A 19050-nucleotide genomic window follows, 5' to 3' on the forward strand; every position below is an offset into this window, starting at 1 on the left:
TTTTTTACTAGAATTGAAAAATGTTTTCAGTGCTACTGGGGTTTTTTTGTATCTGTTAATAAGACCTTCTGCAATAAATCTTTGTTCAGGATTATGAGTAAGAAAAATTATTCTTCATGTAGATAAAATTCGGAAAAGGAGATTGGAAATATATCCAGTTCATYTTGAAAACTATTTAAAATGTAACTTATTTTGTCTGTGCTAAGCGTCCAAACCCTGTTACTAACTTAAATCAACATCTGAGTAAGTTGCAATGCTTACCTTTTCATAACATTTCCTTAACTGCTTTCCTTTTCTTGTATATTTCTTGCATTTCATTTTTGTGGAATCGAACACTTCATACCCAGCCACAGCCTGGGGTGCAAATTTTGTACAACTCTGCAGTGTTTTCCTATTTTAATTCCACATTTTCAGACACTTCTGTGGATCTTATGTTGCCTGTCTCAGCYATGAGGAGAGCATAACAAGGTCTTKGGTAGTACTTACTACTKRRKWMYRAGTTACTGCTGTCTTCCCAGCGCCAGCTTCTGTGCTCCAAACTACCCCAACCACCCATCTTGCTGTAATAAACCAACCTGGGAAAACCCTTTCCATGTGTTCCTGCTCCCACTAAGCTCTCTGCAAATATGACATGTCTCCTTCATATTATCCYGGCTAGAGACATAAAGCGTGCAGTGTTCAGGTGTGCATCAGTACCCTTGGTYCTTGGATGACTGTGAATGGAAGATTGACAGTGATGTACAGGGGAGATCCCCAGCATGGCTCACAATTTCTGCCTGCCCATGAAGATAACCTTAGAGGATTTCTAAAATGTGTTCCCCTGAGCCTCATACAACTTCCAGACTTTGCAGAGAAAGCCCCGTGAAAATTTGTATTAATAGCATTTTTTAATTCTCTAAAATAGTTTTCATTGGAAACATATCATAGAGGTCTAGATGATGGATTGGCATGTTAAAATGGGGGGTTTTGGATCCTTTTCTGCAGCATCTTGCATTACTRTCTTGTGAATTGACTATTTGAATTCTGTGTCCATCCCAGGACAGCTTTTCTAAGAARCCATCATGTGTTCTTTTTTTCTTGTTCTTTTTGCTTGCCTATCTCCTCTCCTTATTACAGCAATTAACTTYGTAGCTGATGTTTGTGGCTTTATACACTGTGCAAAACAGAGTAAGAGGTATGTTTTGTTCTGAGAAACATATTTTAAACAGAGATAACTAACAAAAGACTGGAGAAGCAATTACCAGAGAGAGGTGAAATGTGGTARCACTGATGATACACTTGTTCAGTGCCATTACAAAATGTAGCTAAGGTGTTTGCTCCATAATCTCATATATCAATTTTTAAAAGAAATGCAGTGAATGGAAAAAAGTAATGATGCTCTGTGCTAAGGCTAGATGTACAAGTCCCTTCACTATGTTTTTTTWAGAAATTCTTTTCCATGTTTTTTTTTGTTTGCTTTCAGTCTTAAATATCATGCAGAATTAAARCAGTTCATGATCAGTTAAAATTTCAAATATTTAAGACAGCAGKATTTAAGATTAACTGTTTTCCATTTACTGACTGTTACTTGGAACCAAAAGAATCTTGTATTTTTGTAAGTATAGTAAGCTACACTGTTTTTCTTTAAACTTTAGGGTATGAATTATATTCCTATAATGACAGCTGCAGGGTGGAATGTTTTAACACACTGGAGTGAGATATATCTTGGACACATTCTTGGTACCTTAAGTTCAACATGCTCCATATGGTGCCACTGAGCCAGTGATTTTGAAGAAAACAGTTAAAGACTGCTGAAACAGCGTAAAATACAAATTAGTCTTTGCTATATAAGTAAAAAAATTCACTGTCAATCTTTTCAGCTCTCTGCATGAATACTTCCAGCAACTTTTAATAGTAGTGCCTGTGTTTTAAAACAACTGTTGAATTCTAGCAGAACACAGTGAAAACTTGTGGGCTAAGAATACATTAACTGAATTATATCTAACTCTTGATGCAGGGGAGCAGAGAGAAAGGAGATTGGGCTTCCCTGTGTTTCCACATTAGTTTTTAATGTGATGGCAKGGATTGTGTGATGCAAGATTTGTGGGAAGTGGATGGCTCTTTGTTAGCTTGGTCCTCTGTCAGCACAAGAGCACCATGAAGGAGCTGTGTTTCAGGAAGGTGTCTCAGTCCAGCTGTTGAGAATGCTAATGATGGGGTATCCATCAGATATATCTGTAAATATATCTGTGTGTGTATGTATATATATATATATATGATATATATCTGTAAAATTACAGAATAACTATTGSTATCACTAAATATTTTAGTGTTTGGAGAAGTAAATTAGCTGGAATTATATTTTCAGAACACTGGACCTTTTTCATATATGTTTTCATTCATAATATCAAGAGAAGTAGGAGTTAATGTATAAGTAACTTGCTTGTTTACCTTTTATCTTAACGTGGTTGAATTCTTTTCAATATTAGTCTAACCCTGAGTTTTCTGAGTTTATATTCATGCTATGGATTTCAAAATTCTTAGAGCATTCTTGCAGGTCTTAGTACTGAAGTTATCAATTCATACCCTGAATTTTACTGTATATTGACTTGATGTAAATTTTCGTCCTGTATTATCATCTTGTTATTATTATTGATTATYCRTAGTAGTATTAYTGTTGTTGTTGTTGTTATTATCATCTTCATCATCATTATGGCTTTTTAAAAGCATCATCCATGGATTCCAAACAATAGGCCAAGGATTACACAGCAAAGTAGAAACTCTATTCTTCTCAAGTAGTACCAAGCTTAAATTGTTTTTTATTGGTGTTGACTCACAAGAACAGCTATCCAAATGTAACAGAACAAAAGACAAGCAGCCACTGCACCAGCCYGTTGGCCTACACTTGTGTACCTTCTCTATCAGCAGAACAGCACAATGAAGTGTGAGCACTGCTGGTGAATAAAGCCTTTGAGGAGGTGATTTGCAGAGTTATATTWATGTGAAGTTYCACATTACWGACTGAGTTATCTAGGAATTTACTGCTGGAGGTAGGTGGAAATCTTGTTCCCTATTGTCCCTTTTTAGACTTGTAACTTTTGTCTCATGTTCCCTCTGTACTGTGTAGCTAAAGCTGCAGAGACATGGGGGATATTTTAGAGAAAAGAGGATGTGGCCACATGGTTTTTTTCAAATAGGGATGTAATTAATTAGAGACAGTCTATCTAAAAGTAAGAAACCAGAAATCAGTTCTTGAACTTCTTTCCTGGACCTACAATGTGGCAGTCTATAAAATTGTGAGGCAAGGCCTAACAGGTAACTACCATTTTAGTGATCCCATATTAGAGCTACCTGCACTGCTGTAGWCCTTCTAGATGTAATTAGCTAAAATAATCATGAATAGTTTGTGTAAATTTCCATTTTTGAATCTAGCCCGAATGTCAGATTTCAAATGATAATTACTAAAGACATTTGTTGAACCCTTTGGGAAACAGCCAAGGAGTATCTGTGGTAAAGGACCTAGTTGTCAAAGGATTCATAAATAAAGTTCTTGTACACTCAGAAAATATATTCAAAGCATGWAAGGTTTGGATACAGTGTAGGTCGTAGCAAACAGAGGTCAAATATCTGCTTTAAGTGAAAAGCAGAACTTAATATTGGCATTGGAGGGATGACCAAAACATCAGTGGTACATTAAAGTGGATGCTTTCTCATCATACATAAAACTAGCAYCTTTTCTCTTTCGTTTTTCTCTATTTTAGAAAGGTGTAGGTGTTTGTCCAGTCACTGGGCGTACATTGATATGTATTCTATAAAGGACATATTCAGCTGTACTTTYCTCATCATGGATAACTGTCTAGGCCTTCCAGTCTCCAGGGCCATCCTAATCCATTTGCTACAATTATATAACGCAACTGTCATAGAACACTACTCCCTTTATTTCAGAAGCATAAGACTTCCAAGCCTACACGTCATCTAAGCCAAGGAAATRATCCCAAGGGATCCACTTGACCTAYCAGTGCCTGCTCATTCTGTGYCATGGGTAGMCCAGTCCCTTGCTTAGCAGAATTACGGTCTTGGTCTAAACTGGAGACAACTGTACTTCCTTTCTCYGAGTATCAGTTCATTGTCACTATGTGCACGAAACAAGTTTGTGCACGAAAGCCATGGTGTTATATTGCTCTGCTGGGACAAAAGGAGGACCTCCTTACGTCAAATATTCTTTATGCAGAGGACAAAAGGGGACCAAAGTCTTTTTCTGCATATGGCCGCTATTTGCTGAAGGAGGCAGGGTCCAGCTTGGTCTTTTTTAATTCTAAGTCTCAGTTGTTGGTGAATTATTTGAGGAGAGGAGGAAATAAAGAATAAGGGGAAGACTTGAGAAGGTCCAGTGGAGCTCTCTTCCTGAAATGGYTCTGTATTTCCCAGTGACAGAAAAATTGCCTTAGCATTTTAATCCCACAATAGCTCCATCTTGTCTGRGTGCAAACCTGGAAGTGGTTTGCTTTATTCAGGCCAGAATCSTGTTCATGCTTTGCCACTTATAGGCCAATTCCTGTTCATACTTTGCTACTTATAGGCCAATAAATTACTTCTTCAAAAAGTTCCTATTTTGATAAATTGATGTGCTTGTATGTTTGCACTATATTATGTACRAGGAGCCTTGTCATCTTATTGAAATAATAGGACATTGAGAGATACCAAGTATTTATGGCTAGATTTAACGATTTTAAAGGAAGGAAATTATTGCAGCCCCCGGGGCAACAGTAACTTACATAGTGACAACTTATGCATGTTTTATGTACCTATTTACTTCAATGTTCACTACAAAAGTATAGTTACCATAGCAATGACCATGTCACCAGACTTCTTTGCTAGTTCTGAGATACAAAATACCCAAATGCCACCTGAACTGKGATTATTTTCTGCACAAGTATTTAAAGTAGAAGTTGAGAGTGTCACACACTTTTCTAAACAAACAGCAACTGATTTACAGAACRTTTTATGTTGCTAATGGATCTTGGGTTGTTAGCATCCCTAGTACTGTAAATCCTTTGCCATTAAGCTGCAAGAAAAGCCTCACTGGCTCCCATCAGCAGAGACTCCGTTAGTATATACTTGACCTGTAGTCTTCTGTGGAATATTGGTACTTCCCTGCAATATTTCAAGAAAATAATGTGTAGTGTTCGGGAAGACATCTTCTCTGATTTTAAGTGTGAACTCAAAAGCAAAACTACCCTTTGGCTATTTACAGGTTGTTAGTATTATATAAAACAGCATCACAGAAAGTGGTGTGATTTTCACCTGCTGCTTCTTTTACTTTAGAAATGCCAAATTTTTGAAGAATTTCGGTAGTAACTTCTATATCTTGGCRTGCAGCTCACTAACCAGTCAAGTTGAGAAGCCAGGTACTAGATTTCCCAAGCTTTAACTATTGGGGCAGTGGTGGATTACCASAAGCCACTTGCAGGCAGGTAAAAGGTGAAAACTCTTATCACACATCTAGATCATTCCTTTTTATAGCTAGGTTTTCTCATGTGTGGGCAGCATGAGCTAACCTGAATACATGTAACAATTATAAATATGTATATTTGAAGAAAAGCAGTTTGCAGGACTGCAGCAATCCAGCATTTCAGTCATTCTCCTGTGATAAAGACTTGTCTACACAGAAAAATGAATCTGAACTGAAATAACATCATTTTAAGCACAACAGCTTTAACTCGGATTTGTATTGTGTCCACTTGTGGGCAATCTTATGCTGGAACAGGAGCGTTCTTTTCTTGTTTAACTAAAGAGAAGCATGGAACATGAATTACTGAGCAAACATGTCAACACTTAAAACCAGCCGYTAGCAATTCCATATGAAAATGAAAAAGTAGAATTTATGTACATTTATGTAATGGTTCATCTTTTCTTCCTTGCATCACGTAGCGTCAGAATTCTTCTCATAAAGAAGGAATCTCGCTTTGCTGCATGGGAAAGTAGACATGGTGCTGCTAGGTAGTACATTTATCCCTAGGAGTTGTAGGGAACATTGAAGAAATACTTTACCAGGAGGTTTGATCTGACCACCCTAAGACATTGAACCTGATATGCAGACTGGGTGATTCAGGATCCAGCTTTATGTAGCAGTGCTGCTGTTTAGACTCCTTAAATCTATTCAGATGCCCCCAAAGGAAAATGAAGTCTTAAATTAGAAAGAAGAAAACTTTTTTACACTGCTTCAGTGTTGTGTGAAAATTGTGTAAAAGGATCCCAAAAAAAAGCCGCTTTCATTGTATTGTAATTCTTAACCATTAATAAGTAATTCCAGCTATTTGCAATTTTTATTTGGATTCTTTCCATGCTCTGTATTTCTTTCTCAGAAAAGAACGCTCAGTGTTTTTATGTTTATCTAGGCAGCAAGTGGAATTTACAAATAGTCCTTGAAGTGCATAGGTGTACTCTTCAGCCAAAGACATCTCAACTGACCCAGGACAGGCCACTGCACAACTAGATGATTCAATTTGCTGGTGCTTCAAGAGTAGCTTAAGCTGTGTGACTCTGCATGAATTAGCAGCTCGGCCTGGTAGCTCAGGTAGTTCTGAGACCTCCGTGATGCTCCACTGCCCGCTATAAATATGGCCAGAGAATTGTATTGTGCCTGGTCCTTGCACAGACATACTGCCACTAGTCCCCATATAATCKTCCAGATAGCCTTTGTCAGTGACCTATCCCCTGTGGGGAAGGTAAACTCTGGCAAGTCAGTGGATTATGACCACCCAGCTTCATGCTGATGGGCAGCTGTGGGGGGAGACTTTGTCCAGTCTCCCTGAGCCTGCAGCTGATGGGCTGTGTGATAGATTAGTCACTCTGTCTGTGTCACCTCTTTTACCATGTACTGCTTTCATAGTGTTTGTTCTTGCTGTGATGTTAAAAGGTGTAACTCTCTTTACATCACAGGGGTAGTCTGCCCAGGGCTKTATTTATCTTTACTGGCAAATGCACTCAGTACACAGGGAATGGTTGAAGATACAATGTGTATGGTTGAAGAGACAATGGACAGTTGTCCTTGTTGACACTGCAACAGGCTTAGGAATAAAACTGCCTTATTTTCCGGGTGAAGGCYGTCTTTCTCCTGCTGAAATCTGACATCCAGTTCTTGTTCTGTAGCTAGTCAAGTATTGTATTTCTTCTCTGTTCTCTTGCTTKTGCAGCCACCTGGTGTGGGGTGGATTCCATGTGTGTGATGCTCACACACATGCTGCTCTGCTGCCAGGAGCAGAGGACCTAATCTTTTGTGACATGAAAAGAAACTTGCTGGTACAGTGCATTACTAAATGCTACAGACTGACTTCATGAAATGGGAACACCGCAGGGGAATCTGGCAAGGAAGATGTGTTTATGTAACTGAATTGAGTGTTGCAACTGCCATCACTTAGTTCCCTTGGCTGCAGTGAGCGAGTTGTGAGAGAAAAACAATCCAAACAGAGATCCTCAGATGCTGAGGGCARCTCTAATTGCATACAAATAATTAATAAAAATGAAATGCAATATTGTTAGAAAATACAAATAACATTCATTTTCTTACATAATCATGTGTACCAAAAGCATTGATAGGAACCGAAACACTCAGGCTTTTGCACTTTTATTTGAAGACATATTGTTTGGGTGTCTTCAGCACATTCTGATATCCCAGGGAGATTCATGACACAAGAGTAATTGCACATAACATAAACAAGATCTGCATTAGTTGGCTCTTTTACGCAGAATTCTTTTCCAAGTCCAGATGTGTGATGTGTAAATGTTAGGAGAACAGAGTCCTTATGAAGTAGCTTTATCAAATGCAGCTAGTCTTCCAGCAAAACGGAGAAAATATAAATTAGCACTCAAGACCTTGGTCAGATCTGGTGCATAAAATTTTACGGTTRTATTTATGTTCCATATGTGCTTTGGACAAGTGCCATGTTTGTAAAGAACTGCTTCAATATTATTTTTTAGAAGTGACACTTTTAGCACAGTATCCTCTGCAAACTGTTCACTGCTTGCCATGTAAGCCAGCCAGGCTCCAAATAAACTGTTCGCTTTCAYGCTCTAAACCTTAGATCAAAATGCATTTTAGGGCATGGTTTTCCAAAACATGGCATGGTAGATATCATATGTGGCTTCTTGAAGCACAGTTCAGAARAGTTGATTGACCTGACTGAAAGAGGAGCATGCATAATGTATCAATTGACAAGAGGTAAGGAATTAGGAAGTTGTAGTATACATGTTTGTTAGTGCTGAATATCTCTTCTGGCTTGTTTGTAACCTCATAGGTTTTATTGTATTGTGTGAGCATTACATTTCTTGTAGCTCCTTAGAAGAAAAAAATGAACCTCAAACCAAGGAAATTCTACAAATTTGTACCACTTTTCAGGGACCCCATCCTATTTTTTCTTCATTTCCCTAAATCCATAAATAACTGTCTTTTAAGGAAACCAATTCCAATGCAGCATCTGCTGTTATTGCCACTGCTTCTGCTCTGAAAGTATAGCACTACTGTTTTAGAATGTTCCCATTCACTTGTTATCTGATATTTGGCCAAAAAATTATTACTAATGTGAGAGAAAGAAGTCCATTTCTAGAGCCCAAATCAGAATGCAGTCTGAACAAAAGAACAGCACTCAGTTGACCCTACAGCCCTTTTCAGATTTTGCATAAGATGGAAGAGACGCAGCATCTTGCAAGAAATCACAGGAATTCTTTGTGTTGGAAAGTGTGAGGCAAACTAAATAGATTGAAATAACTTCTGTTATATTTAAACACAAATGCACTGCTAGAGGCAGAGCAAAAAAATAGATTATTTATACTTCCACACAGTCAGGCGATGTGAGAAATCTGCAGTGAAGGGCTTGAGCAAGTACTAAGCTAAAAATAACCTGTCCAAACTGAATTACTATTACTATTACTATGACTACTAATTTCAGTTTCAGAATAATTTGTAGTCTTCCACTTGTCATGTATAAAATAAGAAATGTATCAGGTGCAATTTCAGGTTCATTTGCAATATGCTAACATACACTGAGCATGTAGTAATGCTTAACAAATATATAAATGTATACTAAAATATAATGTCAATCTGTTATCTCAGTAATTAAAAAATAGTYGTGAGACAAATCCTAAAATAAATTTAGCATTTTAAGTCACAGAATTAGAGGTTAAATGGTAATTGTTCTGAAGTATAGCAGAGGATTAAAAAAATTTTCTTCGAGTCTGGAAGTATGTGGAGAATGCACATATGGTGGAATCGGAAATGGTAATTTTTTGTATCATTCTATACCAAGTTTATAAAACTTTATTGATTGAAAACTATGATAGATTTTTCTGATCCTTTACAATATACAACTGGTGCTACCGGGGGAGTGTCCTTGTTTTGCAGAGATTTAGAGAACTGCTGTTGTAAAAAGAGCACACTTGAAACCCAGAATTTTCTTATTCAAATGTTGACCGAATCTTTAATTTCTCTTCTGTGTGGACTGAGTCCAAATTTTAATTTTCAGCTTGGCTTTAAAAGTTATCAATGTGAATTTATGAACTGAAGAACAATAATACATAGCAAATTGTACAACAACTTCAGTCATTATACCAAAAGAAAAATGTATTTATAATTTARTATCTTATAGCTATTTAATAAATCATATTATGAGGGTTGGAGCATGTGTTGTATGAGGAGGGGAGACTGACAGCCTCAAGAAGTGGAGGTTCAGGGAGATCTCATCAATRCACACTGACGAGGGGTAGTAAATAAGATGGGGGCAGGCTCTTTACAGCAGTGGCCAGTGACACAACAGGAGGCAACAGGCACAAATTTAACTACGGGAAATTCCACTTAAGCATAAGAAAGAAACTGAACCGTGATGGTGGTCAAGTGTTGGAACAGATTTTCCAGAAAGGCTGTGGAGAGTCCATCCCTGGAAATAGTCACAACCCAGTGGTCCTGGGCAGGCTGCTTCAGCTGACCCTGCTTGAGGAGTGGGGTTGGACTGGGTGATGTTCAGAGACCCCTCCCGATCTCAACCACTGCGTGACTTTTGTAATACCATTTTAAAATATGTTGGAATCATACCCCTTTAATTTCATTATTTGACTATTCTTTCAATCTCTCCTCTGTTYTAGCCTGTCTCAAGTTTAGGATGGCTTCTAACAGAAAAAGAATAAACATACCCAAACCCCCTCACCCTTCAACACTTACTGGTCAAAAGCAGTTAAATTCCAGCTTTTGTGGATTCTTTTAAAATTGATCCAAGAAATTATCAGCTTGTCCAAGATGATAAATAGTGCATTAGTCACATCTGGAATTAGAGCTTATGTTCTTCGGTCAGGACCTCAGTGAGCTAMCTGTGGTCAGATTGAAATTTTGTTTTTCCATGCAGTGACCATGTTGTGAGAGAGCACTGCTGGTAGAGATGGAGAATTAGGTTTTTTCTTCCATAAAGTAGCTACAGTTGAAAATTGAAAATTTTGGAAAACAAAATTCATCATAAGTATTCATATCTTGAACAGAGATAAATGCATCATTGAATTTGCATTACACAGCACAAGAAACTCCAGTAAGAATCTTAAAGTTAACTGGGTTTGAAATTCATTGAAAGGGTAAAATAYGTAATTTGAAGATCAATTCAAAAGTTAGCGTTATTGCTGAAAATTGCAGTGAGCAACTTACTTTCTTGCTAAACAGGCAAAGAAAGCCCAGCACATGAAAAATGTTGCACAATGATTGCTTTTTACAGAGTTCCCAGTACCACAGCCTCAGTTGTAATTCTGAATGGCTGTGCATGACATCACACTGCACAAAGTATATAAAACAACTCAATTTCACTGCTAAAAATACATTAACCTTTTACAAGGAYTAGAGACAAGTCCTGCTGGATCCTAGCACTTTGAGCGCAGTATCTGATTATTCTCTTCATCTGAAATTACAAGATGAGAATGTCTTGTCTGATTTCAGGCTAGTTTGAGTGGTTACAATCATAGAAGGCCTCATTGAAAATGAGGCAATCTTTTATTTCTGTTTGTCACCCTCCAGCCAGAAAGTTAGCACTGGGAGCATTCAATGAACAGTAATAAAGACTTCAAAAGACCTCACACATCTTTTGTTTTTATATGCAAATAAAATTCTTATCTTCTAGCTATTAATTTTAAGATACTTGTTTTCATCTTTATTATGTTCTCCTGATTCAGTGATGTTTAAGGAAGGGGTGGTTATTTTTCTTCTCCCTCTCTTCTGATGATGCATTTAATCTTAAGGCAGAGACAGACATTTGTGTAGAGAAATTGTGTAAAAAATATTGTTCACTAATTTAATACTTATTATATTTGAGGAGAAACAGACATACAAGAGTCATAGGTAGTTCAGTTCTTTAGGTGAGGATGTAAGAGAGAGATGTAAGTAATAGCACTTTATCCATCATAAAATTTCAAAATGGCTCAGAGGCATATCCCTGCTGCAGCCRTTGCAGGCCCTGTAATGGCATTAAGCTCTGACTCAGGGTGATTCTTTCCATAGAAAATTCTGGCAGGAACTATAGCTCTGGTAATAACCTGAATAGGAGAATAAATAGCTTGAATATTAATGAATAGTACATGATACAGACACTCCAGGGTGAGCCCAAGCAGGACAGGAAATATGTTGCTTTCTCAATTATTTCACACTAGGCTTTTTCAGACAAAACCCTCTGGTACTCTGCCAGAACCCCCTTTGAACAATACAGCTTTAACCCCATATGGTATTTATACTTGCTCTGATTATTCACTTGAACTGATTCTTATTATTTTATATATTCAGCTACTGGGTGAAGGCAGTGTACATATATTTACCAGTGTCTTTAGTATTTCTGGAGCAGGCTGAAATAATACTTTAGGATATTATATGAATTTTCACTGTCTATCCTTAATGAAAGAAAACTATTTTGGGGTCTGGCACTGCTCATGAGAAAAGGAAAGTGGGGTAAAAAACACCTCAAGTGTTGCTTTATGATAATCTGCCCATCCAATTGATGCCAGCTGTGCTTTCTTCAGTAATAACCAGCAAGGGGTAGATGCTTGCTGGTTCTCAGTGTTGATTCTCAAGCTGTGTGCAGGGTCTGTGCTTTCTGTGACCACTTTTATTGATCTTGTCTGAAACATGAACAGGTTTACACTACTGACTGAATCAAGAGTTAGTCCTCTGTGTTGTCACACAAAAAAATATACTGAAGCATTACATCCATGTAATACATCCCCAAGTATAGTACAAACTTTCYCAGCTGTAGCAGAATTTCATCATTTGTTTCAGAAAATATACTGGGTGGTTCTTTTGTCTTCTGTTCTTAAACTCTTGTATGACCCATATTAAAGCAACTGTCKCTGAGGAAAAGAAAAAAAAGGAAAAGCATGAAATTACATTTGCCTTTGAGCCCTTAATGCCTTTATAAATGGCCGTGTTTTAATAAAGCATATGAGCTTGTATTGCCTTTACACGGTGAAATGTGGTAATAGTTGACCTTAAAGTAATGCCTGTCTAAATCAGACTACAACKATATAAAAGGCTGGATTGGACTATCTACAGTGGTTTTTTTTTGAGTAACCAATGATAGCTATTTAATGCTGAATGAAGATGAACAYGAGTATCTTACCACTAACTACAATAAATGTACTGCTGGCACTAAAGGTTAGTGATCCAGCTGTAACTGTGTCCTGTAGAGTTTCTATCCACTCATGTTAAACAGCAGAATAATAGCACCATTTGTTGAAATCATGTTTTCAACTGATCAGCAGAGGCTTTAGCAGAATCTACCTCTGATTCCTTAGGTAGGTCATGATCGTCATTACCACAGCTTTGACATCACCACTATTTGCATCGCATGAAAATACTTGTAGTTCTTGTATGCTGGTAATTCACCATGTTAAGAACTGTGGATTTGCTATGATATCTCTGTGTGTGTGTGTGTATGTATATATATATATATATATATATATGAATCCATCAATTTCTTAAAATTGGGACAGGGAATAAAGTCATATTTACCTTAGTTTGGCTTTGTGAAGCATGCACAGGAAAAATGGTACAGAGACAGATCACATTGCTGCACATTCACGGGCTTCATTGAACACCTGGATTTGATAGAAGAACCCCACCAACTCTGCTGTGTAGCAATAAAGCAGAAGACTTTCAYGTCTCTGTAGTGCAGTGAGACAAATAATGCATGATGTTTTTGTTTGGTTTTGGTTTTTGTTTCACAAGTCTACTGTCCTTAGGAAATCATCAATAAAAATGTTTATTTCAGAAACACAAATCTTCAGCATCTACCTCTAAGAAAAGAGGTTGTCAATTTAAAACAACTTTCATTGTTGGAATCCGTCTTCTACAGAATGAAGTTGCATTTATCAGTGGACATCACTTGTACAAAAGTCTTCTCTATATCCTTATTTCCTTATTTCAGTTGTCTTCCGTTTGATTTAGATAACAGGGTTTTCATGTTAGAATTTATGAAAGTAACTTTGTTGCCACAAACGGTACAATCTGTAGTAAAGCAAGGCAGGATACAAAGAACACAAAGTTACGACAGGATCGGAGATGAAMTCAGAAGTGGGATGAATAGTAGTAAATTATTGTACTGAAGAAAAAAGGAAATTATYTGAGCAAGATTATCCTAGCATTCAGTGTGTTCAAGGAAACAATGTAAATAGAAGAACATTAACAATCCATACTTCTGAAATGTAGGAAATGAAGGAAATGTTTAAGAGTTACTTCTAGAAGGTTTTTCCAGTTTAGAAAGGTATGTTAGGTACAGTGTTGGAAGTACTATGCARATTATAATCAAACATGGTTGTTACCAGTAGGAATTGTCCCATCAAATGCAGACACAAAGTATATGGTCCTCATGGTCRTTTACTGTTTCTCATTGAGCACGTCCACACAAGTCTGCTTTTTTATTTCTTTTTGTTGTTGCACACTCTGCTCTGCACTGGGCTGCAAGGATCTCCCTCTGCGCTTACACATACTCTGTATTTGTGAGCGGGCTTGAGATTGCATTGATTCATGAGCTGGGCTGAGCCCTCTGAGTCACAGACTTGTGCAGAGAAAAGAGGATGGTGTTCCTGAAAATGTGAACAGGGTCTATTTTGGGTAAGTCAGGAAGTTTACTGTTAATGAAGGAGGAACTCCCTCAAAGCCTGTCAGTAATCTCCCAATTAAAAACAGTAAATCAAATCCAGGGTGTAGTACTCTATCATGTGTCTTGAGGTTATTCTGTGAGATGTTTTSCCTACCAAGAAGGATGGCAGGGGAGGGATTATCTTCAGTGTCCCTTGCATTTGTTTTTTTGTGTAATTATGGGAAGTGCATTCAGTGTGCAAGGGTATCATTGCTGTCCTGCTGTTTTATCATTTCTTTATGAGATAATGTTGATTTGGGCAATGAAATGCAAATTTAGTTTTCAGTGCTCCTTTTTTTTCCGTTCAAAAGTTAAAATGCSTATTGTAGATAATAATGTTGCTGGTGGTTTTGAAACAGCCTTTGTCAACTAATTTGGCAATACATGGTTTTAAATGCTGTTCAATACAACTGCATGAGTTTTATGTTGGCCTACATGAATTAGTTTTAACCCACTATGCATGTTGTTCCTATTTTGTCTGTAATTTGATCAAGTAACCATAAAAACTTGGTACCAACAAAAAAAAAAAAAAAAAAAAAAAAAAAAAAAAAAAAAAAAAAAAAACCAAAAAAAACAAAAAAAAAAAGAAAAAAGTATGTGTCAAGAATATGTAATATGTAGTGTGCCTTCTGTGTTCTCATGGCAAATGGAACATGCAGTTATTGAAGTTGAGCAATTTTAATTCTATAGTCATAAAAGTATTCTAACACAGAGAGCTAACAAGTACTCCTAGGACTGCAGATGCTAATGGATTCTGTGTTTCAAGGGTATGTCTCTGTTTACCTATAAACAAATAGTTWGTACTGCTGCTGATAAAAGGGCTCAGGATTTTAACAAGTCTTGTTAAAATTAGCCTGCGTGTAGATTATAAACAGTTCCTTTTACTGAATGCTGGGGCTCAGACAGCAATAAAATACACGCAAGGATGGAAATGGTTTTCAGCTGGGACTCCAACAGCAGTAAAATACGTGCAAGAATGGAAATAGTTTGCAGCTAGCAAGCAAAATCCAACATAACAGCTAGGCCAGCACTAACGGAAGTTGTCTTTTTTATTGTTATCTCCTTAATTAATCTCGCTTTCCTGTGTAAACTGCTCACTATTGTGCAAAGAGAGGGTGTGTGTGTTAACTTTGGTGACATTGTGTTACTCTCATTAAGTAACACAGGTTTTTTCAGCATGACTGTACTTAAGACTTTTTCCCTCAAAGAGCATTAGCCAAAAGACATTTCACAAATAAAAACAAATCCTATTTCTCCTTAAGGTGTTGACAATAAATTTGCTGTCACAGTTAGTAAAAATACTTCATAGAAAAGGGCATGTAAGTTTTTAATATATTTAGTATGAAACAGTGATAAGGTGGGGAGACGGTTTTATGAAATCTTCTGTAGACAGTAACAGAAAATAGCTCTGATTATGCTGAGTTGGAGTAATGAATGAATAACGTGTAAAGTTTATCAAAACTGAAAGAACTCCTGATGTGAAATGAAGCCTCCTAAGAAAATTCTGTTCTGTCGCTGTTTTGCTCTGCTGTTGTCGCATGTCACGCATGAATGAAAATGCTGCATTCTCTGGGGAGCGGTAAAGCTTCTGTGTAGGTTGTTTATTTCCTTAATCCCTCCTTCTTCGTGATTTTCAATGTCAGATATAAAATGGAAAGCCTGTAAATATAGTGATTATCATACTGATTATCACCTGCATCAGGGAACGCCCCGGCTGGCCGCTGTAACCCAAGCAGTCTCCACATGTTACAGCCACTTAGATTTTAACCTGACTACTTTATTAGAGACATGAAGCTCAGTATGAGGTGCCCTAGGGCTGCACAGATGGGTTCTGCTTGTTTCCTGTTCTCACTGTTATTGTGAATAGATACTAAAAGGTTCTCATCGCTTTTATCTGGTTAATTTACTTTGAACTGTCCCTGGCAATCAGAGTCTGCCTCACATTTCTCAGCATTTTGTAAACACCAAAGTGTACAATCTAAATGTGTGTTTTGAGCTTTTTTTTTTTTTTTTTTTTTTTACTGGAAGGGCCTTAATTCTTAAAGGGATCTCATTCTGGGAGAGGCTAGTTTTTAGGGGACTATAGGCACAATCCTGACTGAAATAAGCTGCTCAGAAGTTGTTCTGAGGTTCAATGGATAGAAGAAAATTAAGATTGCTGTTGTTCTTTGGCATGTTCAGACAGCCTTTAGATTAGAGGTCAACTGCAGGAAAATCTGTGATTGTATGCTGGCTGCCATTATTCATGTAGCTGGGCAGCAGACCAGGCTAAAAGATAACGCTCCTTCAGGAGAATCTGAGGATGAGATACTTTTTAACAAATGTGGCCAGGTCTTCCTGAACACATGTGCTATGCGTGGGTGCCCCAGTACAGAAAATTAAGATGAATTCTCTCAAAGTCTCCCACACAAGAAAGCACCACTTCACTGTAACAGTTATCATCTCATGTGTTGATGTCCAGCTTCCTGGCCAGACAATAGTTTAACACAGATGTTAATGTCCTGCTGCATTGGGATTTTAAAGAAATCCCTTAGGACAGATCGGTGTAAGTTCCAATTTCAATTGCATGACCAAAAACCTGAGGTTAAAGAAGTTATTTGGTTGCGAGACATAATTTTTAGTCCATTTTCTTATTCTCTTTCCCCTTATCACTCCTTTATTTGTCTTATTTTGTTTTTATGTGTCACGGTCCCATTTGAGGCTTTCTTGATTGTGTTGCAGTTCATTGTAAGTGCTTCACTTCAGAATGGAAGCTTGCAGGCTCCTTTTTTCATACGAGCATAGGCTTTGTTAATCACATGCTGGTTTAGGAAAACACTGCATGATATCTTTGAACCCTACACTCCTTCTTGACAGCCAGGCTAGCAAATGTCATTGACTGTGTGATGTACAAGAAGGGATTCAATTGTAAGTAAATTGTCAAAGTGGCTAACCTTGCCCGCACCCAATTGTCAGGACCATGATTCAGTTTTTCTGTCAACATCAGCTAAGGGTAACCCGGTCAGCCTTATGTTTCTGCAGTGAAGCAGCCTGAGGAGTTGTGCTTTTTAGCTTATCACATTTTATTAACCTCAACTTACTGTTGTTATAATCAATTGTACCCACTTCAAATTCTTCTGTTGCCCCCAAATTGACAGATCGTGTWGGTCCACAACAATGTATTTTCTGAGGCACTAAAACCTCTCGTAGGGCACTGCACTAGTTTGCTACCGTGGTTATTTCTGTTTAGTTAGATCAACTCACCATTTTGGCTCGAGATTATCCCTCTATTAATATCACATGGCAAAGATGATCTGGAAGAATGCAAGTTAAAACATAAAGACTTCAAGGGTTTTCTGCAATATTTCCAATGTTAGGATAGAATGTGAGTAAGAGAAAAGCATTGCTTTTGTCTTCCCTGCCCTTGCTTTTATTTCAAAATAGATTTTAATCACACCAATTAATATAAATAAGACATGAGGACATTCTGATACCATGATGTTTCCTTTGTGTTTTTAATAAAAGAACATAGTGAAATTGCTTAAAGCAGTGATTAAGACATCAGAATATTTTTAAATGTACATCTGATTCTACCACAAGGGTTTGAACACATTTAGTGATCCTGGTTTTTTAATGCACTGTGGATGGCAAATGATTTTTTTAAAATGGCCTGATAATATGTGTTCCATGAAGTGCCATACATAAATGGAAATATGATATAATTTCAATTAAAAATATGTCTGAAGGATGTTTGTCTGGTTTTCTAGTCAAAGTCCTATTTCCAGAAGTAACTTTCCTCTCTTGGAAAAAAACATACTGTACCTTCTTTATTTGAACTTGTGAAATGTGTTGACATTGTGCTGTTGTTGGGCTTGAGGGAAGAGGGGGAAGCTTTTGGTGCGACTATCAGAATTGAACAACTGTATATGGCTATATTGAGATAATCGTGTAAAAGGAAAACTGGCTGAATGAGTTTCAAAATGTGTTATTTCTTCATTATCTGGCACTTTATAATTAACTGTTCTTTTTTTATTATTTCAGGAAGCTGCCACTTTTGCTAGAGAGCAAGGCTTTGAGGTGAGTTAACCCACAATTGCACACTAAACAGATCCTAAAGGTTTTTTTCTTGCTGATAATGAAGTTCTTTTGGACAATGATTGATGTGCTATTATACTCTCCAAGCCTCGCAGCGGTTGCCATGGAAACTTGGCAGTCGTCATGGTTTCTTTGTTCTGCCAGCTCAGTGTTATGACGCACTCTGCTAGGTCTGCACCCAACATCGCCTACAGATGTTATTTATTGAATTTTGAAAAGCCTCTTGGGAAGCCGAGAGGTTGGGCACGGTTTCAAGCTGCCTCTGCAGATATGGGACCTGTCAGTTTGTTCAGTTAAAAAGCTACCTCATTAGCTGCATTACACTCCAGAAGGATTCACTGCTAAAGCAGTGGTGAAGCAAGACTAAATAGTGAAATATAACACCGCTTAAATAACTTAAACCCTGCCATATGCGGATTATCATTATGCAAATGAATTTTAGAAAGGTTGTATATAAAATTGTTAGGTACTGATTAATGTAAACCATGCTTCTACAAACAGCTGCTTTTGGAAAAGRTAGTGTGGAAATTGTGTTTCAAAACATATTTGAGTTCGTGTTTTCCATCTGAGCTCTAAAAATGTCTGATCCTCTACTTTCATGAAGTAAATACTGTTGATTTTACAGTGATTTGCAGAGCTTTTGATTTCATCTTCTCAAGGTATTTATTTGACTAGTAATTCCCACTGGCTACGTTCAGATAGCTTAATCTGGAGAGCCATCAGCTATTGGTCTCTAACACAGAATTCAAACAGGCAGGTTTTAAATACTATAATTAATGTGACAAGGCTTGTGCTAATTTTGCAGATAGTAAGTGATCTTACTGAAATCTAAATTGCAGAA

General features: G+C 37.3%; 1 protein-coding gene across 1 annotated transcript in view; it reads left to right on the forward strand.

Moving 5' to 3' along the window:
- Window positions 1-19050, forward strand: part of LOC130579240 (adenosine kinase-like) — a 79275-nt gene that overhangs the window by 13666 nt on the left and 46559 nt on the right. The window contains exon 3 of the mRNA XM_057375882.1: window positions 18156-18191. Coding sequence (XP_057231865.1) covers window positions 18156-18191 — 36 coding nt within the window. The remainder of the gene's footprint in view (window positions 1-18155; window positions 18192-19050) is intronic.

The sequence above is a fragment of the Malurus melanocephalus genome, unplaced genomic scaffold, assembly GCF_030028575.1.
Source record: "Malurus melanocephalus ecotype Western Australia unplaced genomic scaffold, MMel_1.1 scaffold_261, whole genome shotgun sequence".
Classification (NCBI taxonomy): Eukaryota; Metazoa; Chordata; class Aves; order Passeriformes; family Maluridae; genus Malurus; species Malurus melanocephalus.